Source organism: Molossus molossus, unplaced genomic scaffold (genome assembly GCF_014108415.1).
Source record: "Molossus molossus isolate mMolMol1 unplaced genomic scaffold, mMolMol1.p scaffold_m16_p_8, whole genome shotgun sequence".
Taxonomy (NCBI): Eukaryota; Metazoa; Chordata; class Mammalia; order Chiroptera; family Molossidae; genus Molossus; species Molossus molossus.
Genome location: NW_023425402.1, coordinates 86,708,018 through 86,732,708, shown reverse-complemented (window position 1 = coordinate 86,732,708; position 24,691 = coordinate 86,708,018). Strand labels below are relative to the sequence as shown.

At 40.8% G+C, this 24,691-nt stretch overlaps 1 protein-coding gene across 1 annotated transcript in view; it reads left to right on the top strand.

The window, feature by feature from the left end:
- Positions 1–9,289: 9,289 nt before the first annotated feature.
- SGK1 (serum/glucocorticoid regulated kinase 1) overlaps positions 9,290–24,691 on the top strand; it is a 101,497-nt gene continuing 86,095 nt past the window's right edge. Inside the window, exon 1 of the mRNA XM_036248710.1 lies at positions 9,290–9,966. Coding sequence (XP_036104603.1) covers positions 9,898–9,966 — 69 coding nt within the window. The 5' untranslated portion in view covers positions 9,290–9,897. The remainder of the gene's footprint in view (positions 9,967–24,691) is intronic.

Below are 24,691 nucleotides of genomic sequence, written 5' to 3'. Positions count from 1 at the left end.
TTTGGTTCTTCCACATTGTAAAATATATCTCAGGATGAACCCATAGTAGTCTGAATGGTACTAAGACTAGTCATTTACATGTGTAATAGATACGAATTGTTTCCTGACACTGAAGTGTGATAAATGTCACCAAAGGTGAGACATTCAATAACCAGCTACACACACACACTCACACATACTCACACACACACACACACCCTCTGCTGGGGATGAGGTAGAAAATGGACCTACAGGAGTAGGGTTCCAGGTCGAGGAGCACCCCAGCTTGACTGCTCAGGGGCCCAGCCTTGATAAAACCGCAGCCTTTGAAATGAGCTCCCCAGAGCCCAGCAATCTCTTTCTTTCTCTTTGTTGTGGAGAACTTGAAAGAAAAAGCCCTTATATATCTCCTGAGGCAACAGAGAACCTAGGAAGGGTCTCCAAAGGCTAGGTCCACCCTACAGACAATTTTTTTTGCCTCATAGAGGGTTTTGGTTTTGCAGCTTCTCTAAAATGTCAGGAGCTCTGGCATCACTGGGCTGACATCTGTGCATGGCAGTAAGAGGTTGGAGCTGAGTAGCAGCTGCCCTTTTCAGAAGGCCCCACTGAGCCAGTTCCTGAGTGCCCACCTGTCCGCGCACTTCCTTTGCCCCCGTGGCCTGCAACAAGTCTTAAGTTTTTGACCTGGCCTAAACATTGGAGGTGAGAGTGCAAAGTCTATAATAATGAGAGAAACTTCAAAAATATCAATCTATCAATATGATTGTAACACTGGCTTCTTGCATATTTGCACTCATAACTTCCTTCTCTTTCTACTTGCCATAGCAACAAGCAAATAATTGCACAGAACTTATTATGGGCCAGGCACTATTGCAAAATCCATATGTTACCTCATATCAATCTGCACAACAATTCTCTTTGAGACAATTATTATGTTTCTCTCTGCTTTCAGATGAAGAAACTAAGGGTTGGAAGTTAAGTAACTTGCCCAAAATCACGTTGCTAGTAGGCAACTGAATGAGAAACTAAACCCAAGTAGTCTAACTCTAGAGTTTTTGCTTTCAGCTACCACAGTGTACTTCCATGCCCTGGACCTACTCAGTTAAAATTTTTATTCTTCACAACATCTGTGGATTAAAGTTACTTTAAATCCCCAAATTTGGGCTGGTTTTGCCTACGGGCTCCCAGAACACCCTGTGCACATTACCTCCACAAACAGCCCTGAACTTGCCTGCCAACCCCATTATGAGGTACATAGCATTTAACCCACGTTTGCTGAATAAAATAATAAAGTACATGCTTTTAAAACTTTGTATTGATACCCTCTTGAACTCAAATTATTGTCATGTCAAAATCTGACCAACTACCTCCTGCTAAATGATCACCTTGCATCTTTCCAGCGCCATGTTCTCCTCTGCAAATGCAGAAACAATAGTTGTGATCACAGATACTGTGAGTAGTTAATGAATTATTTACAATGTTCCTAGCCCAGTGTCTGGCATGTAAAAAGCCCTCACAATATAGTACCTGCTGTTGTAGACGGTACTCGAATATTTCGTTCAACACCTTCATTTTAAAATTACTTCCAGACCCAACTGAAATTCTTGCCTCCAGCCTGCATGTGATTCCTTTCTCGTCTTTCCCTTATGTTTCTCCATCTGGCATGAAGGACAGAATGCCAGAAGCCACAGAATAGTAGGTCTCGGCCCCCAAGAGGAGAAATTGCACTTGAAGACTTGGAATGCAAGGTGAAGAAGGCATATTACTTTTATATTAACACCTACTAGCACATATTATAAAATATAACACAAAATCTGTATAAATTTTTCAGAAGATAAAATATAAGTCCTCAAGAAAGTTCTTACAAGTGGCTACTTTGGGATAATCCTCCCAGACCACTTTGGAAACTAGGTCCATTGTCCTATGAAAGTACTAACACCCGGCAGGACATTCAAAACTCTCCCTGACTTCCACCCTCTGAGTATGCTTTTGAGGTCGCTGGTTTCAGTGAGAACCTTCTCTATGAATGTTTTCAGGTACAGCAATAATAATGGTCTGGAGTGTACCATCACTCAGTTAAATAACTTACATAGAGTGCATCTTTTCATTATTCTAAGAACTCAGAGACATAGGTACAACTATTGTCACCTCTTTAAGATGGGAGACAACTTGGACGTCTTAAGTAATGTGTCCCAAGTCACCTAGCTAAGAAGCGGTGGAGTCATTCAAACCCAGGCATCCTCGCTCCTGGCCACTAGCGATGCTGCCTCTAGCGCAGTAACCCGCTGCTTTATTATTCTGGTGTTGACTTAAATATGCATATTGAGTAAGAGGTGAAACTCATGTCCTTAATTTATATTGTCTCTCCTTTTCCATCCAAACAGTGGTAATAAACAGCTAGTAAACTAAATAAATACAGTTTAGCATATAAACCCTTATAAATGGAGAGGAAGTTTTACTTTAGGTCCTTGCTTTTTCCATAAGATTTCATGTTTGCATAGTATCCAGAGTATCTTTAATAAAGCATAAATTTATATTACATTTTTAAAGCCTTTCCATGGTACACTTCTTTATAAAAATAATACATGCTAGGAAAAAATAAGAGCATTCCATGTCCAGCTGGTGTGGCTCAGTGGCTGAGCATCGACCCATACACCAAGAGGTCATCAGTTCGATTCCCCGTCAGGGCACATGCCCAGGTTGTGGGCCAGATCCCCAGTGGGGGACATGCAGGAGGTGGCCAATCGACGTTCTTTCTCTTTGATGTTTCTATCTCTCCCTCTCAATTCCTCTCTCTAAAATCAATAAAGAAAAAAAATTTTTTTACCGAGAATTTCACCTTAAACTACACTTTAACCTTCTAGAAAAGCTAAAATATTAATACTTTGTTCAGCCAAAGCTGAGAAGGAATTCTAGGCAGAACTCTCTAGTAAAACACTGTATTAAAAATTAAAATAAAAATAAGGAGTATTTTTAAATTTAAATAAATAGGAGAATTTTAAAAGAACATGTTGGTCTTCCCCTACCGTGTTCAACAGCTTCCATCCAAATGTCAGATCTGTGCTTCAGTGACAAGAGAGTGTTCAAGGAAAAGCCACCTCGAATGGGAAATACATTCACTACAACGTGTTCAATCATTTACATTGTCTGCCTTTTCACAATTCAAATGACTTTTGGTTGCACATAACTTTCCAAAGTAGCCAAGCTTCTCTTTAGAATGTTATTATATTTTTGAATAAAATTATTTTTTCCAATCCATCTGGAAATGCCTAAACTTTTCATCCAACTTCTTACAGATAGATCTCTTTACTGTAGGGACTGATGGAAAGGTTCATGTAAATCCCATGACTCAAATTCAGTGAAGTTCTTCATCACTACCAGAACCAGGTTTGGATGAGTTTATCTCTTTTGATTAAGAAGGTTACTTACAGGAGAGGCTGCTTGACTGGTTTTGTAATTAATAATGAGAGGGGAGAGAGAATAATCAAAATGAGTAGCTCTAACTCCTCAGGCAAATTTGTTACAAGGGCATTATAAAAATAAGCTTTTCACTTCATGGTAACACATACGATGTCATACTATGGACTGGAGAAAACGAGGTGCTGGCTACCAGTTTCCCTCTAACGTCTTCTCAATCAACACTGATCACAGTAACCTGTTCCACCACGTGCACAGCACGGTGACGTGTTGGCAGGAGCAGCCCCCGCCACAACCACCGGTCATTTGTGCTGTACGGAAAGAAGTAGCTAATGAACACCCTTTGGACAAGTCAAGTTGAAAATGTCATCTTCTGACCTCAGTTAAGGAATTATATTGAACCTGATCTGAAAGGTTGAGTGTTGAAAAAAACAACAACGACATAAAAAACAGAAGAGAAGAATCACTAAAAATACAAAAAAATTACATCTTATAAAAAGGCTATAAAATCCATTATCATCTAGAGTTTCTACTTCATTTCTCAAAGTCATTCAGAAGGCAATCCAACTCATAGATAATAATGCCCTTTGCAGAATGCTCTGCTGAACTGCTCTTCATTCCCAGTGACCGTGCATGCGTGTGTTTGTGTATGGAAGTGCGTATTCGTATGTTTGTCAGGTCTCCTTCAAAGAGATTTATGCAATGACAAAAATCTTGCTACAACTTTGGAAATACCCTGACCAAGGAGACAAAATATCACTATAATAAGAACAGTCAGTCAAAAAGGAGCTCAAAAGAATATATTTTCTTCCAAGTAAACTGTTTTTATAGGTTCTAAATCCTTCATATGGTTTCGACAAGGGAATAGAAATGAATGTGTAAATGTGAAATCTGGGAAAGCTATAAAATTTGTCGTTTATGTTGAATGAATTATCACTAATATTCAAATGAGCAATTACTAACAAATGGATTTCCCCCTTGGGCTACACGTTGTCACATTGTCACAAGAGAGGATTTCTTTATGCCTTTGTGTCAAAAGAGACCATGTCATAAACATGTTGGGTAGCATTTTATAATATAAAACCAGTGACAGAAAAAACAAAGAGAGGTGTGCGTGGGGCGTGGGGTGGGGGCGGTGTCAGCCTGAGTGACTGGGCCCAGGTAAAAAACAAGTAACGGAGATATAAGGAGGCAGGATGATTTTAATCAGCTCTTACAGCTTCTCTTGAACTGAGAAACTAAATTTGGTAATTCTATGTGAAATATTTTAGGTAATAGAGAGAAATAAAAATCCAGTTTACTTGGTAATGTGGTTAAAAGCATATCCCTGGAATAAACTTGAATGCCCTAAATATGAATTAAATGCTACTATCAAACTGAATTTACCAAGACAGATACAGGTCTTTTTATTGGTTTGTTATCTTTCCTGCAAGTATAATGACTGGTACACACTTGACATTCATTAAACAGTGTCAAGTCAGTTCACTAGAAATATTTTTTTACCTTTTTGCCAATAAGAAGAAGATAGTTGATGAACACTGACTCTATAAGGAAGTTATAACTGCCTTTTCTGAAATGAATGACTTTTTTAACATAGTGAGAATGAAACACATTACAAATATGCAGCACTTACTTGCTCTCATCTACAAAAGGGAAGACAAGCCATTGCTGCTTGCATCTTTTCTGAAAAATGCCACTAATCTATTCTGGTATTAATTTTTTTATTTGTATATAATTCTTTCTCTTAAAAAAATATAATGAGCCCTGGCCGGTTTGGCTCAGCGGTTAGAGAGTTGGCCTGCGGTCCGGAGAGACCCGGGTTCGGTTCCCACTAAAGGCACGTACCTTGGTTGCAGTTTGTCCCCAGCCCTGGTTGGGTCGTGTGGGTGGCAACCACTCAATGTGTCGCTCTCACGTAGATGTTTCTCTCTCTCTCTCTCTCCCTCTCACTCTATCTGAACAAAATACTGAAAAATGTCCTTGGGTGAGGATAAAAAAAATATATATATATATATATAATGAACTGACATTTTAGGTTTGGTTTTTCTTTTATAATGTTTTCTTTGATATATACATGATTAAATCTAATTTTGTTAAACCAAAGGATTCTAATGTTTTGTTTAAAAAAGAAAAAGAAAAAAAATATATATATATGTATATATATCTTTCACATGTATATAAACAAACTCAGAATTCCCACTGAGCTTTCCTAATTCCTAATTACATCCATCACTACCAATGTGGCTGGTTTTCAGCATATGATCAAGTTATCTGGGCTAAAGAGGAATATAAAACATGTCTTATGATGTGGTCTATTTGTGTCCCTTTCTCTTTAGGTACTTTTGTCACTAGACAGATATTTAATTATTTATTATCTCTTGTATTTTCCAGGTTGCAAAAAAAAAAAAAAAGTTTACATTGAACTCAATTCAACGTAAAAACATTTGAGTCTATGGAAAGATAAACTTTCAAAGAAGCATTGCAGCAGTATATGTCTCTTGTTTTCGTATAACCAGAAGGTAGAGTTAGTCATTGTTTTGCAAGGCTCTTTCATGTATAACCCAGTACTGACATTGCCCTATGAAGTAGATGGGATGCATTTTATTATTATTATTTTACAGATGAAAAAAGAGACTCGGTGAACTGAAGGAACTTATTCAAGTTCACACATTTAGAAAAGGGAGGCTAGTAACCAGATCTTCCAAATCAATTTAGCACTCTCTCAGTCCTACCTAGCTACTTTATTTTTTTCTTTGTGTTATAGTTTAAACAATATTGTTGGGAGGATAAGTGAATATACTACAAACAAGCAAATAGAGACTCAAAGGATTCTTTTAAACATTGGAGTTTTTCATAAAACCAATGTATCCTCCCAAGGTAGCAATTACATTGAGGTTTCAAGAAGAAATGATAAGGATTGAGAGTCATGTGCTCTTACTAGAATTCAGCACATTGATTATGATGAGAGTTTACTTAATGGTTTAAAAATCTCAAAGATATTTAGTGATTCCTACAAATGGTCTGGTGCCAGGATCACTGATGTTAGCTCTACCTAGTTTTTCTGTTTGTTGGTTGGTTGGTTGGTTGGTTTTTATTTGTTTGTTTGTTTGTTTGTTTAATTGAATTGAAAAGTATTCATTGAGCACCTAGCATGGCCCAGGCATTCCACTGCATGTCAGGGCTACAAAAATGAATAAGAATGTTTAATGAAAAAAGAAGGTAAGTCAATAAGTTAATTAAATTAAAACAAACTCAATGTGCAAATAGGATGTTATCAGAGTCCAGGAGTTACTTTCTTTTTTTGCCATAAGCAGTAGTCTGTGTTTCTTTGTAAATATTAACTAACCTGGCAAAGGAGACCATTAGTGAATAACAGTCACTCTGGGCCTATCTGCAGGCAGCTTTATTTATAAAAATTGAGGTAAGAAATGCCTTCTTTTCTCTGAGTAGCCAACACACTGTACTTAACACATTTCTCTATTATTGCAAGGACAAAAACATAGTCCAAAATAATAGGCTACCTGATCTGGTCAGAACCCCTGCCTGTGCTTCTTCTTCATCTGGCTGACCTCTACTCATTTTTTAAAAATATGTTTTTATTGGTTATTTATTTATTTATTTATTTATTTGAGAGAGAGAGAGAGAGAGAAAGGAAAGGAGAGAGAAATAGAAACATCCATGTGAGAGAGAAACATTGATCGGCTGCCTCCTGCACACCCCCTAATGGGGATCAAGCCTGCAAATGGACCATGTGCCCTGACCAGAATCAAACCAGGACTTTTCAGTCTATGGGATGATGCTCAGTCCACTGAGCCACACTGGCCAGACATCCTCTACTCATCCTTTAATGCTCTGCAGGAATGTTAATACTTTGAGAAAAGCTTTGTGGGCCTCCCCCACCCACTGTTGGCCACCCTACCACCCCTCTAAGCCAAGATGAGATTAATACTTATCTCTCTCTCTCTCTCTCTCTCTCTCTCTCTCTCTCTCTCACACACACACACACACACACACACGTGTTATTCTTATCACAGTGTGTTTCTTCACTAGGCTGTGACTTCGACTTCCTTAGTGACAGAAACTCCTGAGGTATGTATTCACAGGAGCTTCCAAGGACCTAGCCTAGAGTAGGGGACAGTGGCAGCATCTCCAAGGGGTGGCATATAATGGGGAGGAGGAATAGGATTTAACTACAACCTCCTCCCTCATAGTTTCTTTAACCATCCCCTCTTAACCCCAAATAAGCAGGCAGCACATCAAGCCAGTATGCACCCCAGACCCATGCGAAATCAGGACAAGTCCCCAGCACCGCTTCCTACCACAAGCTTAGAGAGCCCCTCCTACAGATCACTCCAGCTCAGTAAAACCTGTTTAAACACTGTAGGAGGGGAATCAAAATGAGAACTTGAAAGAATCTGAATGGCCATGATTTTTTAAAAATCAGGTCTATTGAATTATAATTTACATGGAGCAAAAATTTATTTTTTTATGTATAAAGTTTGATGAGTTTTGACAAATGCCCAGTTACATACCCACCACCAAATCGTGATAGAGAATATTTCTATTACCCTCAAAAGTGCTCTTTTTAACTACCAGAATGTTAAATGAACTCTTTAGAAAAACCACAAAACCTATCAATATTGCATCTTGCACAACTTAACACATTTCTCCAAAATGAATAGTTTATTTTCCCTTGGTCATAATGCCATCATTTGGTTGTATTGTACTTTTCTTTTGGAAACCTCAAAGCATTTAGCAAATAAGAATTCATTATTATTTTAAAAAGAACAACAAACCTGTTTCCAACTATAGATATTTATATTCCAGTTCAGTGAAATCAATGCATCTCTTCCCCAGTTAACCTGTATATATATTTTTTTCTTACCAAAGACTGTCATAAATATTTTAACAATGTTAGGTAGGTTGTTTTTAATGAGCTGGCCACTGGTGTTATCAGGTGGGCATTGTGCCTTTCCCTTATTTATGGACTATATTCCCTTGTGATGATTGTGAAGCGCTGTACACCCTGGGAACACTTACTACATTTGATTGGATTGGATGGACACATGGAATGACACAGCAAGCAAGTGAATGACTAAATGAAGGAGTGAATGCAGGCACGAATAAGTGGTTGCCTCCATTTTACAGATGAGGCATGTCTGAGAGGCAGGGGAGGCAGGTGACTGGCGGGAAGCCACACACTGATGTCAGATCTGTGCCGGACCAGATGCCCACCTTATTTTCTTTGCTCTATTTAGCTGTCAACTCTAATTTTGAAACATCCCCTTCATATATCAACATTAAAAAGTAGAAATGAAAAAATAAGACATGCACAAATTAAATGGCTTTTTTTAAAAAATGAATTTAGTGTGCAAAGATAACAGGGGTACAGATTTTAGGGGCAGCTTTTCACTTGATAAGAAGAATGCTTTACTCTCTGATTCACCAGTCCTCCTCCATTAAATAAATTCATAATACTTTTTGGTAATGCTCTTTGTGTTTCTTCATAAACCACTTTGTATATGACTGCCGTGTTCTTTTCTTAAGAGGCTTCTTCAGTGAAAAAAGACACAATTGCCTTCGCTGCTGCTGCTGTTAGAAGGAGCAGGGAGAGGACGCTGGAGAGGGTCCTCCTGGGGAGAGGTCGTCCATTGTCATGCCTTCGCGGGCACTCTCTTGCATTTTTCTCCACCTTCGGACAGATCAGGAGTACGTTTGATGGAATTTCCATGGAGAGCTTTTTCTGCAGCAATAGTAGTAAAAGAATTTTCAGGAGCACAAAATAAAAACGATCTGCATTTTATATGAAATTCTGATTTCCATGGTTCCTTACAAGAAAAAAAAGGGGCAAAGGTATTGAAGTAGCCCTCCCGCGGGGACTGACGGCCTCCCCGTGCGCCCCGAGCCGGTGCCCTCTCTCCATCCGCTGCTCAGATATTCATGAATCGCTGCGTCTTCCAGCATCGCTTTCTCTCTGCCTCTGCCCTTCTGGCGCGGCTCTCCCTCCCTCCCTCCCTCTGGCATCTGCTTTTCTTACTCCTTCCCTCAGCTGCTTAACTACAGCTCCCACTGGAACTTGCACAATCAAAAACAGCTCTGGTCCTGAGCAGCCTGCAGAAGCGCATCACCTGGAGCAGAGCGACCGGCTCGCGGCCCCGCGGCGGCGCAGCCAGGTACTGGGGCAGCGCCGGGCTGGGGGTTCCTTCTCCCGCTCGGCAGCGTCTCCCCGGAATCCGCTGCACCCCAGGCTCCTGCAGCAGTGATGCACGTATTTCGGAGCAATGATGGGAAGAGGAAAACCGCTGCCGGTGGCCACTGAAAGTGGGGAGAGGTTGCTGCAGTAGCGCTGCTGCAGAACGTGTGAGTGAGGACCTGCGCCCGCCGGATTCTCCATCCCGTTCCGTCTTCATCAGCGTCTCCGGGAGGGACACCGGGAAGCAGATGCTCTAACCAGGCCGGTGCCACCCTGGATCTATAACTGTGAACTTCGCACTGTGGAAAATGGTAAACAAAGACATGAATGGATTCCCAGTCAAGAAATGCTCAGCCTTCCAATTTTTTAAGAAACGGGTAAGGACAGGGGTTTTTTTTTTGTTTGTTTCTTTTGTTTTCTACTCCTCTCTTCAAGGCTTTTGGTTGCTTGGGTGAAGCAAGCCTGGGTTTTGTTGCCCAACCCTGAAGGAAAGCCCTGCTTTGGTGGCAGTGGTCCAGCGGGGAAACGTACCTGCCTTGATGCAGATTTGAGGGTGGGGGTGCCTGGAAAGAGTTGCTTGGGAGGAGGGGGTTGGACTGGGATGCCTTAAGGAGGGTTTGAGTTGGGACTGGGGATTTCTCAATCAAAGCCCCAAGCTTACAGGCAGTTTCAAAGTGACTTGATTTGGAGAGAGTTATGGCCAGTAATTTAGTCAGGGACGAATCCAGCAACTTGCTCTGTTATCTTTGAAAGGTTCAACTTTTCCTACCCCTTTCGGTCACTCAGCCTCAAGTGCTGCATTATCATCTTCATTCCTCAGAAGCAGCAGCTTCTGGCTTCCCAAAGCCATTCCGCCAGGAACTTTCTGAGTGTATTCCTGGTATACATAACAGAGGACAGGGATGCGCTTTTACAGAAATGATGGACTCCAGCATTTTAAATCCTCTATTTCAGGTTGCCTTAATTTTGCTTTGTATGACTGCCTGTATCTTGAAAACAGTGGGCAGTCTAAATTCAAGGAATAATATTAGGTTATGGTGCTGTATACATTTATGTTTTAAATTCCTCATTCTTCCATTCATAGTATTAATGTTCCACTGGTTATAAATGGGGGGGGGGGGGATTTTTCTGTGGGTTTCATAATATACTCAGTTCATTGTCATAGTCACACTGGTGGTCTGTATAAACCTACAAATTTATATATTAGTGGGAGGTAAGAAATGAATAATTGTTGACAGACTGATAAATGACACTCTTAAGGAGAGTTTCGTAAGCAATGAAAGCTTCCTCTAGCCCCCAGCAGCCCCATCCTATCTAATGTCCTAGGGCAATTCCATCAAAATGGCTCTCTCCATTCATTGATACTTTATTCAGGTTCTTCCTGTGCTGCTCCTGACTCAGCCCTTCACTTCACTCACCAGCAGAACACAATGAATTACAGGCTGTGCAGGTTTGTCTCCCTGCACTAAATGGACAAGCCAGGAAGACGGGGCTGGGAACAGCATGTCAGGCCCAGCCAGAGGGCCGGCACAGGCTCTCACATGCCTCCTACTGAGTTCTGCTTAGTAAAGCAAAACCTTTCAAGTCCATGGCCAAAACGTATGTATTAAAACCAAAGCAAAGCCAGCCTGCCCTGGCTGCTGCTCATGGAGCCCGGACGCCAGGCGAGGTAGGTCTCTCTAGTGCAGACAGCAAACTGAATCAAAGCCCATCAGTGCAACTTTTCAGAGGTCCACAGTGTGTCTCAGTTTTTTCCTGTAGCCGAAATCTTTCTTTCCAAGGAGAGGGCCCTTTGTGAAAACTAAGTTCCAATGGCAAACAAATGTTTTACTGATTAAAAAAAAAAAAAAAAATGCTATGCCCATACTTCAGTATTTAAACTTTTTGCTCTCTTTGAATTGATTGACTTATTTGGTGGTATTTGTGGTGGTGGTGGGGTGATAATTTAAAACTCCTCAGCAGGAATTTTTAATTTACCAAGTGTTTGTCACGTAGATTTTTAAAAGTTTTTTTCTATCAAAATGCTCTAATTGATATAGTAATTTTCTCTCTCTCTTTCTCTCTCTCTCTCTCTCCACTTAAAAGCATAATTTACCAATAGCCCTCGGTTGGTGTCTCTGTAAACCTTGAATTTTGCAAAGAACTAGCCAGGGTACTGATATCTTATCTGAGTGCGTGCCAAGAGAAAGGAGTTTACACTAAGATCTGGCAAGCAATGTCATCTGACTTGAACCTGTGTCTATCTATCATTTGTTGGAGAAAGGATCAGAACTCCCCCCTCCCACTCTCCTCACTCCTCAAAGATGCCAAACTAAGCAAAATATGACTCTGTGTCCAGTCATGACCATCCCAGGGATAAATTCCTCGATTCTTGTCTACTGGATCAGTTTGTACCATGACTTTGTTTTTGGTTTTGCTTTTTTGTTTATTTGTTTTGGTTTTCCATTACACAAATAATATGTAAATAACTGTGTAAGACATTGAGACAATACTGATCTTCCTCCCCCGTCTTCCTTCCTTCCCCAGAAGTAACTGTTGGTACCATATTTACATCAATGCTTTCCAAGCCTTTTCCGTGCATGTACCTACACATTGACATTCTAGGACGCCTTTGTTTTCAGCTGAGAATGAGCCATTCTTGTATTCTGTTGTTAAAGTTACACACATTTCTGCTTATTTTCTTTTTAACCTAGCTGGACAGTCTTACAAAATGAACCCTTTGTCCAGTGCCAACATAAAACTGTGGATGGATCTTGGGGGGAGGGGAGCATAGCTTTTTTAGAGCTTACTAAAAAGACTGAGGTGTGAACACAAATTTTGATTACAGAAAGCTTAAGTAGTCTTCCTAAGCCTCTGAGACATTCCCGAGGGAGCATAAGAAGCTCACCAAAAGAGAATATAGATTATTTGCCTCAGTCATTTATTTAAGAGAGTAAGTGTAGTCACCATTCACTTATTGAGTGCTTATTATGATTTAGACATCATGCATGGGTCAAGTGCTCTGCATGTATCATTTCATTTAATCCTCACAGTAACCCTATGAAATAGGGAAAAGTGTTAAATGTGCTAAGTGTGGCTTAGAGACTTTGAACAACCAGCCCAAGGTCATGTAGCTAAAAAGTCACAGAGCTTTGACCCAAAGCCTATGTTCTTCTTCTTTTTTTCTTAATCCTCACCCGAGGATATTTTTCCAGTTATCTTCAGATAGAGTGGGAGGGAGAAAGAGAGAGAAACATGGATGTGAGAGAGACACAGACACATGGACTGGTTGCCCCCCGCCCCCAACTCCAACCAAGACCAGGGATGAACTGCCTTTGGCCAGAATCGAACCCAGGACTCTCTGGTCCACAGACCGATGCTCTAACCGCCAAGCCAAACTGGTCAGGGCAAAAACTCGTATTCTTAATCCAGACTTTTATTTCAAATCACCCTCTCTCTCTTTTTTCCATAAGAGAATCTTTTTTTTTTTCCCCCAATTATAATTCTTAGGCCACTACCCAACTTACCAGATGGGTGAAGGCAGATAAGCCTCCAGGGTCTCCCTTTCAGCCCTGGTGGTGACCATGACCGAGGCAGCTCCGGGCAACCTGACTTCCAGGAACACAGTCTGAAGAAATGCGGTCCTGGCTTGTTCCCCCCAAACCTTGTGCTTTCCACTCTTATGTCTTAAAAGCTCAACTAAATCAACTTATTTTTATTTCGTTGAGAATTTTATTTGGTTGAGAACTCAGTAAGAGTTCTATTTTCACTCTCTAACGTGTTAATAAGTTAGCATTAGATACCTATGGATTACATTTTATTCTTACAGTCTCTAAAGATCTATTTAAGATTAATGGGAAAATGTTTTGAACAATTTTATTCTCACAATCCAAGAGCTTTAAAAGTTATCAAGTTGTGCTAATAGATGATTCATTTGCATGGATTCAAAGATTTGTGATTGAGATTCTTGCATTGTGACTCAGAAAATACAAACAAATAGCATTGTCTTCAACTTGATCTTTCATTTCGGAAACACAGTAGGTAAAAAGGACTTCTACATCTACAGTTACATTAGCTTTTATGAAATTTCAAAGGACATCTAGCCACATAGAATTTGAAATTTGGAATGAACCTTAGAAATCCTCTCGCTGGACCTCCCAGTTTTAAAGATGAGGAGATTTTGTGCCTGGAAGGTGAATCACCTACTCAAGCTAGATGGAGCTAAGCCACCCTTCACACGATTTTCACTTCCAGATCTAGCGTTCTTTGCTCTTTGTTCTGCTCTCAAATAAAAAAAAAATGCCTCTTGCATTTTTTTTTAACAAAAAGAAGGAACAAAATGCAATTTTTGTCTTCATAGAGCTAACTGCAATCGTGACCACAACTTTGGCAAGATACTTCTGTCTTTAGGTGATATTTTGTGATTTTGTGAACAGTTTCTTGTATTAATCTTTAATAACAATTAATTTTATAATAACAATCACTTATGTAGCACTAATATTCCTTGGCACTGTTCTAAGAGGCTTAAGTATATAATATACTTAGCATGTAATATATATTTAAATTCTCACAAACCAAACAAGAACAAAACAATGGTAGATACTGTCATTGTCCTGATTTCATAGGCGTATCGATGTGAATTCACACAGCTAGTTGGGGGCAGAGTCAGAGTTCGGATCATAATGCCTGTCTCCAGAGTCCATATTCTTAACCACTGTCTGCCCTGCCTGTTGCCATTGCACAGTCCAGGCTGATCAGAGAAGTGGAGGTACGACTGCCTCCAGCTTCCTCCTTTCTCTAGAAATGATGGGGAAGAAGGCAGTGGTTTTTAGCCTGGTTATGTTTACTCTAACAGAGCTGAGAAATGAAATAAAGCTCCTCTGAAGTGGTTATTCTCCACAACTGTTCCATGAACAATAGCATGCCTTTACTTTTTATTTTCCTTTACTGTTCTATTATGTCTGCTTAAAAGTATCTGAGTTGGGCCCTGGCCGGTTTGGCTCAGCGGTTAGAGCATCGGCCTGCCGTCCAGAGAGACCCAGGTTCGGTTCCCTCTAAGGTCACGTACCTTGGTTACAGTTTGTCCCCGGCCCTGGTTGGATCGTGTGGGTGGCAGCCACTCGATGTGTCCCTTTACGTCCATGTCTCTCTCTCTCTCTCTCTTCCTCTCTCTTCCTCCAACTCTATCTGAACAAAAAATGGAAAAATGTCCTCAGATGAGGATAAAAAAAAAAAGTATCTGAGTTGGAATAACAAAGTTTCTTTTCTTATTGAAATCCTCCATATCGTTTCAGAGGGCTCTAACATTTATAGAGTATTTACTAAGGGTTAGTCACTGTTCAGAGCACTTTACTAGTGTAATCCTCACAATCACTCTATTTTGCCCATCTTACAGCCAAAGCAACTGAGGGTCAGAGAGGTTAAGTAACTGGTCCAAGGTCACAGTGCTATGGAGAGTTGTAGCCAGAATTCAAACTCAGGGTCAGCTCTAGCACCCCTGCCTTCACGTTTGCATCCTGGGGGTGAACTTCTGTGATGCTAACACAGAGCAGGGTTGGCTCTCCCCCCTGGAAACCACCCGTGAAGATGATCCAGAGAGGATTGAGGGTGGAGGGGGGTGGTAGCTGTAACCATGGAGAGATACATTTCCCAAGGGACTCCTGAGGGCAGTAAGAACGCTTTCCAACAAATCAGAAGTCTGTCTTAGATTTCCCCAAGATAGAGTTGATCATACTTCCTGGAACCATGGTGGCCACTCCAATGGCTTTACTGTGCTTTCTTCAGAAGTAGCTGAAGTCTGAGCAGTTTGAGTCCCTCTGTGTGTGCTCCTACAACACAGCACACCTGTGGGAGCTGGAGGTGAGTCCGAAGTCCTGGTAACCGTGCAGTGTGACTGGGGCCATGTGCTGTGCTGGTAGAGTCCTTAAGGATGGAGATCCCCTGGTCCCTTGTTGACTGTATCCCTACTTGTCAAACATTTGTTAAATGAAAGCATGAATAAAAAGAATGAATAAATTCTGTATTAATTTGCTCCTTAGTCGTTGCCTTGTCCTCCTCCTGAACCTTCTTCCTTCTTGAAGCAGATGATGAATGCCTTAGGAATCTAATGCATTTTACTTCTCTCTCTGTTTGGATAAGGATTATATATAATGAAAGACTTTGAAAAGTAACTTAAATCTGGTTCAGAGACAAGCGTCACTACCTTAATAGCTGACAGGTATTTAGGAAACTTTGACCTTAGCTTGTTTGCTGATCCAACGCCCATTCTACAACTTCTCTGTAATGTGTTGCTTGTTAGGCCAAACAAGATGGATGTAGTAGTTTTGCTCATCTCTTTTTATTTTGTATTAATACAAATCATTGACTTCAATACCCTGCAACACTGCATTATGTAGTCTTCTACCTAGAATTCTAAAAACATCTTTTCAATGATTATTTTTCCTCATTTTCAGTGTGGTTTTAGGAGCTACTGAGTGTAAAATGAGTTTGAACTCAAGATGCTTGTCCACCTCCACCACTGAGCCTCAGAGGGTTGGACTGGTGGAGCAGGGTCACCTTGTCTGGCCAGCTCCAGCTCTGCTGGGGAATTGCCATGGAAAGCGGGTGAGAAGCTATTCTCAGATAGTAGATATTTGGTCACCTAAGCAGCTCTCGAGATGGCTGTACGATAGGTAGGCTCTCATCCTGCTATAGTACCTGGGAAATCTTTTGAATGAATATTGGATGATCTATAAATGCTTACTAAGATAAAGCAAATCTAAAATGGAGGAAGTGGGGAAGAGCCACTGAAATATACGTCCCCAATCAGAGATTTCTGATTACAGAAGCATGAGGGTTAGAACTGTAATGAGCAATGGATCAATGGAGAAGTTCAATTAGAAATTCAGGTCCAGCTAACAAGAGTTCAGTACAGCAGATAATGTGAAGGCACAGTTTAAAGTGTGGGTGTTTCTTTTTTCAATGCATACCAGTTACTTTTTTTAGAAGCAAGCTCCAAAAGTTCAATAGTCAGTAACATTCTTAACGCTGGTAGATCAGGTGAAGACTCGGGCTTACCAGGCTGTTTCCTGCCTGCTAGCTGTAGACTTGGTTCCTGGCTTGTCAGCTTGTCTCAGTGTGGGATTGCTGGCTCCTCGCCAACAGAGATAAGGACTTTTACTCCTTCTATGGGGTTTAGAAAGTTAGGTTCACAGGGCAAAAGGAATACGCACTTGGATCTCTCCAAGTCCTTCCTGCTGGGAAGGCAAAGGGCTCTGGCCTAGCCGTGGTGCACCCTCCCGGCCCAGAAAGGAGAAGGGCATTTGTAGCTGTCTACCCTTGTCTCCCGTCTAAGGTCAGGCTTCTCTGGCAGACTGCACAGTGAAGCTGGCAAATTTTTAAAGATTATGTGTAGAAGGAAGAGAAGGAGGCCGGAGGAGGACAAAAGCCAACAGCAAGTCACACTAAGGACCTCACTGGCTTCCTCCTGCAACTGCTTGACCTACAGAGACGGGATTACTGTTAGTGTTTGTTTATTTTCACACCGTTTCTCCATAGCACTCTATAATGATTTTATAAGTATTTATAATAGAAGGATATAAAAATCAAGGCTGTAACTAGGGCAGTAGGAGAGTCTTCCGCTTGGTAGAACAGAATGCCAAAATATTGCTGTTTGCTTTCCAGAGCCTGCTGTGACATTTTCCTGGGAAGAGTCCACTTAGCTATTTTTATAGCACTGGGGTCACCTTGGTCTCTTTTCCCTTCCTAGGTCAGGGCATTCACCCAAAATGCCATGCCATTTGCTTGGAGAATGACAAGTCATGTGGTTCTTTCCCTTTTCTCTTTCTCTCTTCTTCGCAATCAGTCTCTCTCTCTCTCTCTCTCTCTCTCTCTCTCTCTCTCTCTCTTCCTCTCCTCCTTCTCTTTCTCTCCTACTTCTGGAGAATAAGCTCACATCAAGGCAAAAGAAAGAAAAACCCGAATCACGATACCCCTAGACTCACCCTCCTTAGAAAACAGAGAACTTGTGCTTTTCTAACCCTGTGCCTTCAGGAATATCTTGCCCCCTGAGTCTGTTGAAGTGAAATCACCCAATATAGAACACCTTGGCTGTTCAGAGATGTTAGCTTCTGCAAACAGCAAGGTGAAAAGGTTCTCAAAACAATTAAACCACTTGAAGACCCGTCTTTATAGGACCAACATTAAAATATGCCAAGGAGGGGAGAAAAAGGAAAGTCACTTCGGTAAACATATTTTTTCAATGTTTATTAGTCACAAATATAATCTTTTCTGAAAATTAGCTAAATTGCCTTTGAACTTGGAATGTTTCTGGACCAGTACTCATTTGGGTTATAGTATAGAAAAAAAAGAAATTATGGGAAAGAAAACGGTGAGTATATCATGTAGGGTAGTTAAAAAGATCAGAGCAAGGTTAAGTAGCAATACAGTGCAGAATTAATAGAAAAGTAAATACATAAAAAGTGAACTTCCTTTACAGTCTCTTACAGCTTCTGTGAAACCTGGAATATAAACTCCCTGAGGACAGAGATCTCACCGACCCTGTTCACACTCTGAGTGCCTGGTACAAAGTAGACACTCAATAATATGCATTTAATAAATCAATAAAAATCAATTTAATCAAGGGGTTTGAGGAGGAAGTGTTATATATAATTATAATACAATTACTTGGTTAATAGAGAGGGAATAGTTAAAGAGGGAAGTAAGAATTTAAAGAAAATCTTGGCATTGTTTTCCCTGCTTCCAAGTACAGTAGTGCTGTTTGGCATTCTAACAAATAAAAAATGAGGAAGAATCAGAAGCTAACACCTAAATGGATTAGTATGCGTGAAAGCCAATAATAAAATGACATTTTTGTTTGTTTAGGCTTGGTAGAAACTAGATTTGAGTAATAAACTCTAAACTGCATTCTATTTCGATGAGAAGTTTGGCATTTTTATGATGCAAAATATAAATAATTTTTAAAAATCCTTATAACAAGTTGAGGGCTTGATTTATGAATATCCATATCTTAAAATCAATTTTACTATGCTTTTTTAAAGATTAATGAAAATATTAATGGTTTATTGAAGAAGATGTTTAATGGAATTATAAAGCTTAAGGAATTAAGAGATATCAAAGAAATTCATAGCACTTAATTCATGGAGTTAAATTATAAAATTTCCCTAGGAATTTTTTTTTTATCCTCACCCACGGACATTTTTCCATTTTTTGTTCAGATAGAGTGGGGAGTAAGAGAGGGAGAGAGAGAAACATCGACGTGAAAGGTACACAGCAATTGGTTGCCACCCGCACAATCAACCAGGGCCAGGGACAAACCACAACTGAGGTACATACCCTTAGCAGGAACCGAACCTGGGTCTCTCTGGACTGCAGGCCGACGCTCTCCCGCTGAGCCAAACTGGCCAGGGCTAAATTATAAAATTTCTAATCCATCTTTGTATAAAAAGTAAGAAAAGCTTCCAAAATTGATTTTTGTAGAGAAATGGAGGTGGTACAAGTTTGCTGGGACTGCCATACCAAAGTACCACAAAGTAGGTGGTTTAAACAGCAGACTGTATTGTCTCGTAGTTCTGGAGGCTAGAAGTCTGAGATGGAGGTGTCAGCAGGGTTGGCTCCTTCTGAGGACTGTGACAGAGGATCCATTCCAGGCCTTTCTTCCTAGCTTAGAGATGGCTCTCTTCTCCCTGTATCTTACATCGCCTTTCTTCTGTTTGTGTCTGTTCAATGGCCCCTTCTTCTAAGGGCATCAGTCATCTTGGATGAGCACCCACTGCATTGTAACGTTATTACCGTTATAAAGATCCTCTCTCCAAGTAAGCTTGCATCCTGAGGTTCCCGGGCTAGGACTGGAATACATTGACCCTGGAGTAACATGGGTTTGAACTGAGCAGGTCCACTTATATGTGGGATTTTTTCTAGTAAATACATACAGAATTATAAATGATTTTTCTCTTATGATTTTCTCTTCTCTAGCTTATTTTATTGTAAGGATACAGTATATAATGCTTAAACATACAAAATATCTGTTAAGCTACTGTTTATGTTATTGATAAGGCTTCCAGTCACCAGTGGGCTATTTATAGTTAAGTTTTGGGGGAGTTAAAAGTTATACTTGGCCCTGGCTGGTTTTTCTCAGTGGTTAGAGCGTCGGCCTGTGATCCAGAGAGACCCGGATTCGGTTCCCGCTAAGGGCACGTACCTCGGTTGCAGTTTGTCCCCGGCCCTGGTTGGTCGTGAGGGTGGCAGCCACTCGATGTGTCCCTATCATGTCAATGTTTCTTGCTCTCTCTCTTCCTCTCTCTCCCTCCCATCTGTCTGAACAAAAAATGGAAAAATGTCCTCGAGTGAGGATAAAAAAAAAGTTCTACTTGGATTTTTCACTGCATGGTGCTTGGAACCCCCAACCCCTGCATTGTTCAAGGGTCAAATGTATATAAATTGGCGGGGGGGGGTGCACTTTACCATTAACAGAGGTTTGTCTTTCCCATCAAAGACTCATTTCTATCTGAAATGAAACATCCCCAAGAGAATGGGCCCTAAGGTAGTATTTTATGCTCTGTTAAAGTTTTAGTTAAGTTCTAGGAACTATTATTGGAGAAAATCTGTAGCATTGGAGAGTAGCAGGTAGGACAGAAAGGTTTGGCAGGTAAGGATATGAGGGAGGAGTGGGGAGTGAACAGTAATTGGAGGGAAAGCGCTGCTCACTGTTATATAATAAAGCTTGGGAGCTAGATTGATGATGAGATGTCTCAAGGAGCACTTGAGAGCTTGCAACTAAGTAACTATGATCTGCAAATGAAGTTCTCTAAAGAGCTTCAGTAGAGAACATCCAAAAAAATTGCTTTCCCCTTTAACTACTTGACCTCAAAGATTAATTGGTACATAGCAAGAACTAGGACTCCCACACGTATTGTATTCAGGGCCTTAGTTATCAGCTTGGATAAAGTAGTGGTATCTTATTTGTCTATTAGCCAACTTTTATGTAAAAGGGCCCACACCTTAAATCAGGCATTTGCGAGTTACCCTTGAGACCTGACCTCATTCAGATGGAATTTCAGACTGTGTAATTTTTTTCATCTGATATCTTGACAGTTAGTTCTTGTGTGATACACTTTATTCTTTCTCAAAAATCAGAGCAATGAAAATTCATAACAGTGCCTCCCTTCCTAAAGTCATTAACTTTCAAATAGCAGGTTCAGAATTAGTGTTGAAACTCCACCCCCGCCCCCATGCCCACTGTTTTTTTTTGTACTGGCAGCATGAAGAGCCAACATGTATGAAGCACCTACATGTGACAGGCATTATGGTAGCTATGGGGGTATGAGAAATTATATTTTTCTTTATTCTCTTCATCTACCCCATCCATCCCTAGGAACTTGAATCACATCTTCCTGTTACATACTTTTTATAGTTCCATGTAACTTTATTATGGTACCGGTCAATCTATAATCACATATTGCTATAGGTATTTAATGAATGTCCTTCACATTAATCAATACCCTCTTATCTATGATCCCTATGAGGGCGGAGCTTTCCCCTCTTCCCCTTCCCTGTGCGGTTATAACTCGGGGTCTAGCTCCTGGAGGTTATCACTAAATTCTTGTTGAAACAAATGAAAAGATAGGAAATTATACAAATCTGATCGAAGGGGGAGAGGGAAAGGGAGTTAATCTAAAAACCCACATGAACATGCAAAGTCCTGTAAATTTTGTCCGGCCCTGTCTACGCAGGAGCACGCGTCAGCCTCCACGTGGGCGGAACACTGGTTCCCCAAGTGAGTCTTCTTTGGAAGCTTCATCGTTACTGATCCTCGTGAAAAGATCCGCATAATAAATGCCTCTTATAAGTTAGCAGTAAATTAAAGATTTTTCTTTTCCAAAGGAAATTACATTTAGCATGATAAAATCCCACACGTTCGTCGCAGTTGCCAGGAAACTCAAAGCTAAATTTAAAGGTAAATTTCATGAACGAATTAGACAAATCTTTGGAAATAACTTCTCAGTTGCTGACTTTGGTTTTAATTTTGTGTTTTTAACTCTCTTCTTAGTGTGTATCTCATTGTAAACTACTTCCGATGTTCTTACAAATGTGAATGGCATTTAATTACACAACAAAACAAAGAGCCGCTCTCAGGGTCCAATTACGAATATAAAAGCAGATAACCATTACAGTCCTGCATTGCTAGGGTGATGAGCAGCACACAGGAGAAATGTAGTTCTGAAATATGAAGTGCTTCTCTACTAGCTTTTCTTCTTGAAAATGCTTATTTCAGACCAGATGAAATCAACCGCCGGACCAGATAAACTGTAGGTTTATTACCTCAGATACACAACATAAGCCACTTGGACTCAAAGTGAAAGCATGGGAGTGTTTTCAGTTTGTCCCACCAAAATCTAGTAGAATTTTCTAAGTTGTATCAACTGCGCGAAATATGCTATCTATTGTTCCATGACAAAGTAACCAAAACTCAGTGATCAAAAAATCCACTCCCCACCCCCCACCTGTGATTCTATGGATTAAGAATTTGCATTCACTTACTAGGATGGTGTCCTCTGTTATGTTGGCTGGATCACTCACTGCTCAGCTGCATTCAGCTGATGGCTAAGCTGAGCCAGAAAGTCCAAGAAAGCGTCACCCTATTGCTCAGGGCCTCGTTGCTTCTCTTTTGTCCTCTTTCTCTCTCCATGCGCCGTGGTCTTCTGTACAGCATCGTGGTTTTAAGATAACGTCTTTAGAAAGCTGCTGGCTTCTGAGAGAATGTGCTTCCAGAAAGCAGCAGAAGCTGCAGATTGGGTCAGGCCCAGCCTTGAGGTTACAGTCGCTTCCCCTGCACTGATTCATTGAAAAGGTCACAGGGTCAGCTCAGATTCAAGAGGAGGAGGCAAACACTTCACCTGTCAATGGTGCAAAGGGAAAGAACAGAATGCTTGCATTTATTCCACTAAAACAGCACAATTGTCCAAATTGTATCCAACTGTACTGAATTTATCTATAACTTTTTAAATCAAAACATTTTCAGTTACAATCAAAAAGTAGAAGAAACACCCAAACTCTCATAGGAGAAAGATATTAAGAACTCTTAATATGGCATCAGACAAGCCCACTGGACTCAACTACATTATGTATAGGCCTTGTAACACTGGGCAAATTATGTAATGTTCTAATCTATTGGCTTATCTGTGAAATAATAACACTTACCTCCGAGAACTATTGTGAGGATTAAATGACATAATGCTGGTAAAGCATTTAACCCCAGTGCCTGGTATATACTTAGCACTCAAAACATATTAGATATTACCAAGGCAGACCTCAAAATTATCCAACCTACCTTTCTCCCCTTTTTATTATGAAATGTGTTGCAATTTTACTCATGAGTCTATTAGTAGACATGCTGTTATAAAACCTCTTTGCTTTTGGATTTTCTTGTTTAAAGATCATTTCTCAGAAGACCTCTGTCTGGTCAGCAAGCTCACACTTTTACTGAGTTACTGCATTGTTTCCAGAGGCTTAGGAACTAGTGGACAAATCGATTTATCTTCTATAGATACTTGTTCCTAGAGCAACTGCAAAGGTCTGACTTCATTGCTGAAACAGTATTTCACTTGCACAGGATCTCATTAAATCAAATGACACCAAATTATTCTGCTTTCTTAGTTACATGTGGGCAAGGCTCTGAGGAAGGAACAGATATCTAAAATCCTGTGTCCAACATATAATCAGATATTGATAAGATTCTCTCCAGATTGAATGCCAAGGTTTGTTTTCTAATCTGCCTTTCGCCATCAAGACTTGAAATCCATGTGAAAGTCTAAATCATAACCCATGTAACTCATGAACACTCTGAAATGGTCTTTAAATGCCCCCTTTTATGAAAACATTTCTACTTAAAGGCTTAAAAACTTGTATTGCAAGATATTTCATCCCTCTGTTCTCGTTGACTCTAAGATCAAGCTCTTTCATTTTGTATTTCTTCTGTTTTGTGGACACTTACCGATCTTCATCCTTCCCTTCCCTTTTCTGGCCTGCCTCCCTGGGGGCCAGTCCACCATGAAAACCCAGCGTGGCTTCTGGGGCACAGGGCTCCCTGGCTCTCCTACCTCTGGGCTATTTGTTGGTTTCCTTTTAGGTGACTCCTGCTCAATCCTGCCTCCAAAAGGCGGGTGTCTCAGATGCAACCCTTGCCTAACTAGCCCCATTCCCTCCACCACCTCTTTCTCTCTTTTCCCTCTTACTCTGATTCTCTATCTTTCTCACTTTCCCAGACACTCTGCCTCCTCCCCAGCAACACACGAATTCAGCCATTCCCACGCTTTAAATACAATCCACGCATCTTCCATAAATGCCTCAGTTCTCTCAATGCCAGATTGGCCTGTTCCCAGTTGTCTACTGAATAGTCCCCTTCAAGTGTCTCACAGACACCTTGAACTAATCATGTCCCCAACTGAACGCTGCTTTTCCTCCCCACCGAATATTGTTCCTTCTCCAATTTCCCCCAGCTCAGCGAATGAAACTGTCATTTACTCATTCGTTAGGGCCAGAAACCTACAAATAACCCTCTTTCTTTTCTTCCAACATCACTGCCATCCATTGGCCCATCTTACTGAGTTTACCCCTGAAACAGATTTTTTTTAAATCCTCTTCTCTTTATCTCCAGAGCCTCAGTGCAAGCCACCCTCGCCTTTTGCACTTTTTTAAAGAGCCTCTTTGCTCTCCTCTGTACACCTACTCTTTCCTGCCTTCGCCTCCTGGACTTCCCCAGGAAGAAATCAGGGCACTGAGCCAGACGGACAGCTTGCCCATGGCAGTGAGGTTGTCCTGAGAAGCAGGCAGTGACAGTGGAGGGGTCCTCGCCAGGGGCACTTGGAGAAGCGGCCAACTTGACCGAGAGGCCAGGGTCCTTCTTTGCAGCAATAGCCCCGTTCGCTCTCCCCAGTAGCTACTGTTCCGCAGCTATCTGGCCTCGGTGGTCTTCTTGGTATATTTTCTTTTCCTGAGTAAAAGAAGAATTTTATTTTGTGAAGAATTGAGATATTGGGACCCGCTTGAGAATAACTAATATTTTGCTTTCATTTAAATTATATTATTCATCCCCACCTACCTCGGAGCCAAAAAAAAGGGAAAGTC